The sequence below is a fragment of the Nycticebus coucang genome, chromosome 17, assembly GCF_027406575.1.
Source record: "Nycticebus coucang isolate mNycCou1 chromosome 17, mNycCou1.pri, whole genome shotgun sequence".
Taxonomy (NCBI): Eukaryota; Metazoa; Chordata; class Mammalia; order Primates; family Lorisidae; genus Nycticebus; species Nycticebus coucang.
The window spans coordinates 73,915,677-73,925,318 of record NC_069796.1 but is presented as its reverse complement, the minus strand read 5'-3'; the positions used below and the strand labels follow the sequence as shown (position 1 = coordinate 73,925,318).

At 52.4% G+C, this 9,642-nt stretch overlaps 1 protein-coding gene across 1 annotated transcript; it reads right to left on the bottom strand.

Annotated features, from left to right (window-relative positions):
- Nucleotides 1-4,275: 4,275 nt before the first annotated feature.
- FOXI1 (forkhead box I1) lies at nt 4,276-8,401 on the bottom strand. Its single transcript, XM_053566908.1, has 2 exons — nt 7,791-8,401; nt 4,276-6,177 (listed from the first exon to the last, which is right to left on the bottom strand). Exons 1-2 carry the CDS (start codon nt 8,365-8,367, stop codon nt 5,618-5,620), a joined length of 1,137 nt encoding a protein of 378 aa, XP_053422883.1. The 5' UTR covers nt 8,368-8,401; the 3' UTR covers nt 4,276-5,617.
- Between the last annotated feature and the right edge of the window lie 1,241 nt (nt 8,402-9,642).

Below are 9,642 nucleotides of genomic sequence, written 5' to 3'. Positions count from 1 at the left end.
ACGGTTATTGGCCAACCTACTCCTTCCTGGGTGCAAATCACTCAACAGACACCTGGGAGACCCCACAGGAAGGACCACCTGGTCCAACAAGAAATGGATGGTGCCGATTCTGGGGAAGGGAAGGAACAGAAGGTAGCTGCCATTCTCAAGTAACTCATAGGATGGAGCCAGGTCTATCACTACATCTCCAGCAGGTCAGAGTGCCCCTGATGAGTCACTCAAGCATTAGTCTTGTTTGGTATTATTTGTTTGTTTAAGCCATATTTACATCTTAACCTGCCCTAGCATTCCCTTACTTATATTTCTTTAAATCACCTTATTTTTTCTAAAATAAGTTCATTTGAAAAGGACACTTTACATCATTATTACTTGCTGTCTAGAGAAGGTAATTAAAAAAATAAGTACAACCAAATAGTCATTCAATTATCGTGGGGGACTATTTCCCGCCTCGGGCTTTCAGCCTTTGTGGAAAGCGAGGTGACAAATGTTAAGGAAGTGCTAAAGACAGGCACACGCTGATCTAGACGTTTCTCTGGGGTTGAAACAGGCTTGAACAGAGTTGGAAAGGATAAGTTTTCTCCCCCAAGTCAGTGGCACTTAATACCTTACCTATGAATCACCTACAGGCCTCTGTGTGTACGTGCGTGAGAATCGCAGCCTAGTCTCATCTCATCTCCGTGGTTCTTCAGTAAATCAGCTCCACATTAGACACGAGGAACCTAAGGCCCCAGGGACTTGTCCAACAGCAGTGGCAGTAGCCAGGATTGGGATGGGGAGAGTCACCCTCCAAAATACATGATATCTCTCTGTCTGCTCTGTCCTTTCTTCCCTACAGGTCTAGCTTCTGGGACCCAGGCAGAGAAGAGTCGGATTTAAGAGCTGCCTCTTGGTCTGTTGGCCCTAAGTCCGTCTGATGTCTCCTTTTGTGCCAGTACTTTCTCTTCTGCACAGAATCTTCTGTGTCCTAACTCACCCTCCATACGTTAAAGAACACGTGGTGTATATTTGTATAAATAGGATATTTGACATGCTGGTTGGTAACTTGCTCCCCGCCCTCTCCCTGTTTGGTATCACTGATACCTCTTCAGTTAGATCTGCCACATCCTTCGTTCTCGACAGCTGCCTAGACTTCCCTCGTGATAACACGCCCTGGTTTGTTTATTCCATGTTTCCTTTGGTAGACGTATTAAGTTATTCCACCATTTCCCTAGTATAAACCTTGCACTAACGTAGACATCTTTGGGAGGCACATTCTTACGCATAAATCTTTTTGAATACTCAGCCTCAAAGACAGTCCTAAGTCAAAAGAAATGCACCTTAGACATCTGCATGCCCACTACGGAAATTGCCCGTAAGAAAGATAGTTTCCCCTTGATTGTTTTTCCCACCTTGTTCTTCATCCAGGAACTTAGGAGACAAGGGCACCTCTCTCCTCCTCTTCTTGACAGCTCTGGGCATCGCTAATGTGTAGGTTCTTTAATTTCCTCAATCATTAGCGAGACTGGGCATCTGTTTGTGTGTTGATTTTCTATTCGCATTTCTTCTTTGGTGGACATAGATCTGTTCTGGGCAAGTCCTGATGGGGTAGAGATGTTCCTGTAACGTGATGATTAAATCTGTGATGTGTGCTGGGATATTCCTCTCCCTTTGTCTTTACTCTCCTACTCCGTCGAAGGAGACCTTGCAATACAGAAATGTTTCGTTGGAATGCACTCAACTCTGTCAACCATTCTTTTGTAGCTCCTGCCTCAGTTGGCACGTAAAGAAGGGGCTTCCGTCTGAGCTAGGTCCTAGGAAGTCAGATTTCACTCAAGGCAGGAGAGGTGAGGTACCAGCCTTTCAGTGTCATTAATGGACACCCCAGCTTGTCACTCCCGTGCTAACAACCTCTGCAAGACTCCCTGACACCTTGGGGAGGAACAATATTCACTGGAGCTAGGGCTGGTGGCCCCAGTGGTCCGGCCTGTATTTGCTGTTCTGGTTCTTTCATTTATTAAACTCCTGCCACCTTGAATTCCTTGGTTCCCTCTCTCATCTCCAGGCCTTCGCACACTCTGCCTCCGCCTACAACACTTACTCCATCTTCTTTCCTGAGGAGAAATCCTGCTGGTCCTTACGGACCTGGCTCAGGGGTCATTGACTCCAGGGCGTCTTCCCTGACCCCTCCCCTGGGACAGGTGCCTCCCTCCTGCCAACCCATCAGAGCACAGAGATAGACACAGTGGCAAAAACATCACCTCATATTTTATCACCTGCTGGACAATGACTGTTAATACTTTACGTACAGCATTTCCTGACTTTCCCCTGTCAGTGCTCTCTACTGAAATAAATACAATTACGATATATTGTATGTGTTATACATACGTAGTCTCTTGGAGGTATACTTCCCCCCACATTTCCAATGTGACTTGAAAATTCAGATGCTCTGACTGAGGGCTCGTGAAGGGATTGGAGTTAGGTGGTTCGAGGGTGGAGGTGTAAACCAGTGATCTCCGTTGGTTGGTTAGTTCGCTTCTATCATTCTGCAATCCCGTCTCACGCCCTCCAGGCAGTCTTGCTAGTCTCTCAGCAGAAGGCCCTTTCCTCAGACCCTTCCCTGATGCTGGGGGCCATGGCTTCAACACAGAGAGGAAGTGGAGGAGGCTGGCGGGCAGTGTCCCTCCGTCGCCCTTCCCCTGGGACGAGTGCTCCCGTAGCCCTGTGTATTCCTTCTTCCCTTCCTTCTTGTCCTCCTCCCTCCCTCTCTCCAGCTCTTATTGCTTCTCAGGGGGAAGAGAACCAAAAGAGGGGCAAAAAACAGCCTGTGGGTGCTGCTGGGGAGGGCCCCTCCTTCAGCTGTGCCCACTGGGGTGCTCCCACATGGCGCTCCCCGCGCTGCTGCCAGCAACGCCCCGCAGGGCTGCAGGCAGAGTCGGCAGGGTCTCTGTGTTGCCTGAGCCCCAACTTTCTCTTTTCTGCTTGTGCCCATTGAATTCTAGGCCAAAGAAGAATGGAGACTTGGGGTTGTAGGCCTTGGGTCGAAAAGGCCAGCTCCCCTCTGGGTGGCCTTGGAGGAGTCCTGGCCCAGCCACTTGCCCGTTGTAGGCCTGCCTGGAGGAAGGAGGTTGAAGAGCAGGCAGTGAGGTGACCAGTGAAGGGGGCTTTCAAGGACAAAAGTCCTGGTCAAGGCTTCAGGGACCCGCCTTTTACCCCCGCACCTAACCCACCGCCCTGGTGATATTTATGGAGTTCCTGGCTCCCCAAGTCTCAGGCTTCCTTTCTGTATAGCGAGGCGTCAGCCTATTTCAGGATTCTAAGACTTTTTATGGTCCGACACCATGTCTCTTTTCTTTACTCCCCTTCCTCAGCCCCAGCAGGACCTGCCAGAAGTCTCACTACAGACAGGGCTGTCCCAGGCAAGGGTCTGAGGGGTTTCTAAGGCAGCCCCTATTTTTCATCTTCTTGGTTTCCATGATCCTTCTCTCCTAGGCTCCCTGTCATTAGGTGCTGTGGAGACGAGTTGCAGCCATGGTGTCAAAGGGTCTGTCTGAATCCTGGCTAGGTTCTCTTGATCAAGCTATAGAATCTCTCCAGGCCTCAGTTTGCTCACCTCTAAAATGGAAATAATGGTATTGATTGCATGCGATTATTTTGAGGATTAAATGCAATAAAGTAGGTCAAGTTCTAACATAGTGCCTGGAACATAGTGAATCCATGAATGTTATCATCATCATCATCACCATCATTGTTGTTGTTAGTTACCAGCTTCCCTCTGTCGTTCCATAAAAAAAAGAGCCCCCCATGGTCTGAGTGGGCAGCCACCCAGGTGGTCAGCCAGCCCTGGCTTGCGCCCTCTTTGTGCATACCTGAGGAGAGGCCTCCTGACTATGCCTCCTGTTTCAGTACACAAGTCCTCCAGCATGCACCGTGCCAAGGACCCCTGTGAATCACCAGTGTACACACCTGTGGGCTGCTGTGAGAAGCCCATCCTACAGGGCAGTTGGCCCAGCACCTGCCAACAGCCCTCAGAAAATCGTAGCCTATAGTTCTGCTACTAGCATGAGCCAGACCTGAGCTTATGGTGCAGCATGGTGACAACAGGGGTTGTGGTGACACCTGGGGTCACGCAGACCTAGGCATGCTCCTAATGTGGACGTCAGGCAAATCTCTCAACCAGGCTAACCCTCAGTTTCCTCATCCACATGGTAAGACTAGTACTGCCCTCTTCACAGGGTTTTTAGGAGATTAAATGATCACGGCACAGTTATGAGGTTTGCATAGACTGGGTATGCCAAGTTCAACTCTGTGTTCAATACACATGGGTTCACGTATCTACCTCACCTCCATAGCCTCCCCTCCCTTTCTTAGGGGCTTTTGTCTGGTCTCCGTGCTCTCTCCGCTCCTATCCCAGAGGCCTTCAGCTCCAGGCTGCCCTTGGACCCATGTTGACTCCATCATGCAGCTGAGAGGCAGGAAAACTCACAAGGAAGGGCCACGCACTTCTGTGCAAAGTGTTTTTTTGTTTTTTAATTAAAAAGAAAATAAGAAAAACATCTCAGGGTGTGCTGTGATGAAATTTCACAGGCATATAAAGTACATACAAAAACAAGAAGGAAAAGAAGTCCTGGGAGCTGGATGCAGAGACCCCCTACAAGGCTGGGCTGGCCCTGGCCAAGGGCCCTCCCTGGAGGCCATTGTTTTTACAGACAAACACGTACCCCTCCCAGGCTATAAAAAAAGGAGCACTTATCCAGCCTTGTTTCTCTTGGAAGGCTCAGCCACCTCCAGCTCACTGGTCCATAACATGTACACAGGAAACTGGGCTTTATGTGATTTTACAGATAGGCAGTGTAGGGGTGGGGAGTTTAGGGATACACACCACCCCTCTCACTGACCCCTGGCTCTGCTCAAGGTCTCCCAGAGGCTGAGGAAGTAATAGTGTCCCTCTATGGGGACACAGTGTGTATGCCAGATGCCTTGTTGGAATTAAGCCCTCTGCTGGCTTCCCTCTTGGAGTGGGAGCTAAAGGAGCATCTGCAGGTGAGTTGGGGCAGGCAGAATAAGGACTTGGACCAGGACAAGAGGTGCCCAGGCTGGTGCTGCACTTGGGGGAGATTGTGATGTATTTGTCATTTGAGCTTTTCATGCTGACCTTCCTTAGCTGCTCAACAAATTCCTCCATCCCTGTCTGCCTTCTTTTGCCCAATCACTGGGGGTAGCACATACCTGGGTTTGACTCCTATCTCTGCCATTTAGTAGTTTGTATGACTCTGAAAAGTTACTTAACTTCCTTGAGGCTCAATTTCCTTATCTACTGAATGGGGAGGTTCATGTGAGTCTCACAGGGTGGCTGTAAATAGTGTGCCCATGCCTGTGAAGAGCCCAGTACAGCACCTGGCACACAGTGAGTGCTCAGCAGCTGGCCACGATTTCTGCAGCTGTCCAGACACCAGTATTCCCAAAGTTGGTGAGTCTGTGTGATAAACAGAAGGCTAAAACAATGTTCTAGAGAGGATAGATTCCTCTGAGGCTCCTGTGTTGTGTGTGAGCAGTTTGGGAGTCTTGGACCCCAGGGGGCTGGCACGGAGGATGTCCACAGCTTTTCTCTCGGACACATCCGTCTGGAGCTGTTGTGTAGCTAGAGCTCAGTGCCCTCCCTGGGGTAGAGGACGCTGTTGGTGTTGATGCTGTTGTAGAAGTGAGGGCTGAACTGGTTGAGGACAGAGCCTCCATAGCTGAGAGCGTTGGCAGGCATGGGGTTGGCCCACTCGCCCCCTCCCCCATGGCTGCTGAGGTTGGTGAGGGGGGTGAAGGAGTTGAAGCTCAGTGAGTTCTGTCCCATCTTGTCGGTGGGCTCAGGGTTCAGTCCCGGCGTGGCCACAGGCCGGCCCGCAGAGCTTGCCCCACCAGTGAAGGCTGTCATGGTGGAGAGGAAGCTGCTGAGGCACGGGGTGCCCGTAGGTGGAGGGGGGGACCGCTTCTCGGAGGGGCTGGTGGTGCCCGGTGAGGCGCTGTCCAGCACATCCTGAGGCTCCGTGCTCTTGGGGCTGCCCACCAGGAGAACATTCTCCGGCTTCTCTGAGGCCAAGGAGCCCGTGCTGGAGGAAACATCCGATTTTCTCTTCCTCTTCCTGCGGAAATTTCCGTTGTCGAACATCTTCTCACAGTTGGGGTCCAGTGTCCAGTAATTCCCTTTGCCTGACAGAAGAGGGAAGGGAGGTAAGTGGAGAGACATAGCCCCTCTTTACTTTGTTCCTCTTCCTCCTTGTCATAAACTGAAGATGAAGGTGACAAAAGCAGAAAGAGGGAGAACAAAAGGCTGGGCCTGGGAAATGGAGGGGTGGACCCCACCAATGAGCGCCATGGGCACTGAGGGATTTACAGGTTGTGTCTCTTTAAGGAGGCTGTGGTATGGGGGCAGGGAGGCTGCGTGTGGGGGGTGGGGGTGGGGGATGGAGAGTTCCATTACTGAAATTAAAGAAAACTCAGGGAAAATCCAGGACACTGTGAAAGTTCTGACCTTAGCGTCCAAAGATGGACTTAAGTCCTGCCAGTGCTCCTAAGGGACTGGGCAAATCTCAGTTTCCTGCTCTGAAAAGTGGGCTTTTTATCCCGGTTCTACTCCCTCAGGCTCCCTGTGAGAACCACAGACACCAGAGGTGGAAAGGGGCTTTGTAACTACGAGGAGCCGTCCCAGGGGGTGGCCTAAACTCTGCCCTCTGCCTGAGCACAGGGCAGTCCCTGGATGGGACACTTGCCTTTGCTAAGCTTAAAGGGGGAAAAGACTGGGGGTCCTTTGAGCCATCCCCTAAGCTTCCTGTGGTGGAACAAAAATGGACTTTAATTCTGGGAAAGGGATGTGTGACTAATATTTAATACACTACTTTCTGCAGATTTCTTGTGTTGTAGAAATACAACATTAAGAGGAGAAAGTTCATGAATTTGTATTATTTTGTGTCATAAATCAAAATCTTCTATCCAGTGAGATAGAAGATTACAATTAGAATTACAATTCAGGGGTCACAGCGCACCCCCTGGGTGTGGGGCTCAACTGTGACTTGGACTTTACCTAACAGACACACAAAAATGGAATTGTCTGTACCCTTATATTAATCTGAAATTAAAAAAAAAAAGAGACAGAGAGCTCATGTCTCTGGTGTGAGAGACGCCTCTGTTCAAATTCCAGCCCCACCGCTCTCATTTCATTCTGTGTCACCTTAAGGGGACATCTCAGGTTTCACATCACAGCTACTATGAAGGGAAAAAACCAAAACATGACAGGCAGAATAACGGGCAGGTAATGGTTGTTTAGCCAACTCAGATCCTCATTTATCCCAAGTCAGACCTGGGGTGCACTTGGGTTTGTTTGGTCCAATCATTCATTCCAAGGACTTTCTCTGGGCTGGGTGCTGTAGGTGCAGAGGAATGGTAATGATTACTGCCCTGAGTTTAGGGCTTAACAACAAAGACCTCGCAAACATCATCTAATTCTCTGCACTATATTCTGCAAAGCAGGTGCTGTTCCCACCCCTCCCTATTTTTCAGGTGAGGAAACTGAGGCCCAGAGATCTAGCCTGCCAAGGTCCCTGAGTGATCAGCAGGGCAGCCATGATTGACCCCCAAACCTGCCCCTGGGCCTGAGTTTTCTCCCACTGCCCAGCTCCCCTCAGCCCTACCTCACAGCAGCCTCCAGTCACTGTGGGGCGGGGAGGGCACAGCCACATTCAGAACTTTCTAGAATGAGGTCTTAGGGAAGAACAAATTGAGTCTTCCTTGGGCGCCTCTTCCTCTGGCACTCCGAGGCCCCTTACCTGGGTCATCCTCATCCCGGGGCACCTTCTTGAAGCAGTCGTTGAGCGACAGGTTGTGGCGAATGGAGTTCTGCCAACCTGCCTTGCTCTTGTTGTAGAAGGGGAAATTGTCGGCCACATACTGGTAGATCTGGCTGAGGGTGAGGCGCTTGTCGGGCGCCCCGTGGATGGCCATGGCGATGAGGGCCGAGTAGGAATAGGGGGGCCGCACCAGCTTCATCAGCTCCTCCTGTGAGGGGAGGGGCAGCCAGCCAAGCTCGCTGCCCCCCAGCCCCGACACGCTGGGCAGCAGTGGCCTCTGCACCCCGTAGGCCTGTGATAGGAAGGGGCTGGCGTTGGCGCCGGGCAGATAGGGCGTCGGGGTCATGGTGGGCCCGTTGAGCCAGAGGTAGGGGTTGGGGGTGGCCCCGTACTCGCCGCCCGCCTCCAAGGAGGGGGGCCGCTGGGGGCTGGGCACACCCTGTGGGTGGAAGAAGTTCTCATAATAAAGGTTCATCTCTGGGGGCTCCTGGCCGATGCTGGGGAACTGGGGGCTGCAGCGAGGTGGGGAGGGCACCGGCAGGTCGAAGGAGCTCATGCTGGGGCTGGGCCACTGCAGCCACCTGCCTGGCACCTGCTGTGGGAGCTGCCCCTGACAGGTGCTCACCAGGCCCCGGCCTCCCACTTATACCCCTAGGGCTTGGCCGGCGGCCCCACCCAGGGGCGGCCACCTGCCTGCACAGCAGCCCAGAGCCCGCCCTCCCTCAGCCACCAGCCCAGGGGAGGGCACTTTCCCGGCGGCCCAGGTCCCCACTAAGGACATGCCAGCACAGGCTTACTAGAGCCAATACTGGACGTGACACGGGCACCCCTCTTTCCCCTCTCCCCTCTCTATTTCATCTCTCTCCACTTTCTCTTCTCCACTTTTCTCAACATCTTCCCTTTCCCTATCTGTTTTTTCTCTTTCCCTTTTTCCCCTCACCATTTCTACCCTTCTCACTCCCCCCTTGCCTCCATCCTTCTAGTCTCCCAGCTCTGTCCACTTCTCCGCCTCTTCCTTCCTTCCTCATTATCTGTCTTCCCTGGCTTCTCCCCTCTTTCCCGTCTACTCTGCCTCTCTCCACTTCTCATTTGCCCTGGGCCCCCCTTCCCACCCCCTCTCCCTCTTCTTCCCCACCCAATCCCTTGTTCTCTGATCAACTGCCCCCACCAGACTGGATGAACACTTTATCAGAAGCCCCATTTCTGGGTTCTCTAAGGTGAGGATTCACTTTCTGGAGTTGCCAGGAGAGAAGCAGGTCTCAGAGGAGAGAGAGGAGCATGGCCCCGGCATGGTGTCAGAGGTGCAGCCCGTCCCAGACTCCCCTCCCACCCAACACGCATGTGCACGCACATCCACGCGCACACACACTGCAGGGGGGCAAAGCAGACAGGTGAGAACCGGAGCTGGACTCGGGCGTCAAGGGAGACAGAAACTGAATGATCGAGTTTCTTTCTAGCTGCAGGGGCACAGCAGGCTCCCAGCTCCTTGTCTGACCCAAAGTCCTTTCAAGTTTCAGCTTGCAGAGATCCCACCTGCAGAGGTTCCTGTCAAGGAAGGAGCAAAGCCACAAGGACAGCTCTGACTGCCACTGCCCTCCTGCCATCGCTCCCTGTGCCAGGCTCCAGAAGCGGGAGCTGCAGCCCTGCTGGCCTCTCCCTTCCGCATGGCCAGTGTGCTCCTCCCTGGCCCGTTCTCCGCCTTGTCCCAGGTCAGGCCTCAGCCTGGGGACTGGGTGCTGGTCCCCTTCCCCACAGGGTAGGCGGCTATGCTCTAACCATATTCTGGTGAGCAGGCAAATGGGAAAAAGCGGGAGCTGGCCCCATCTGGTCA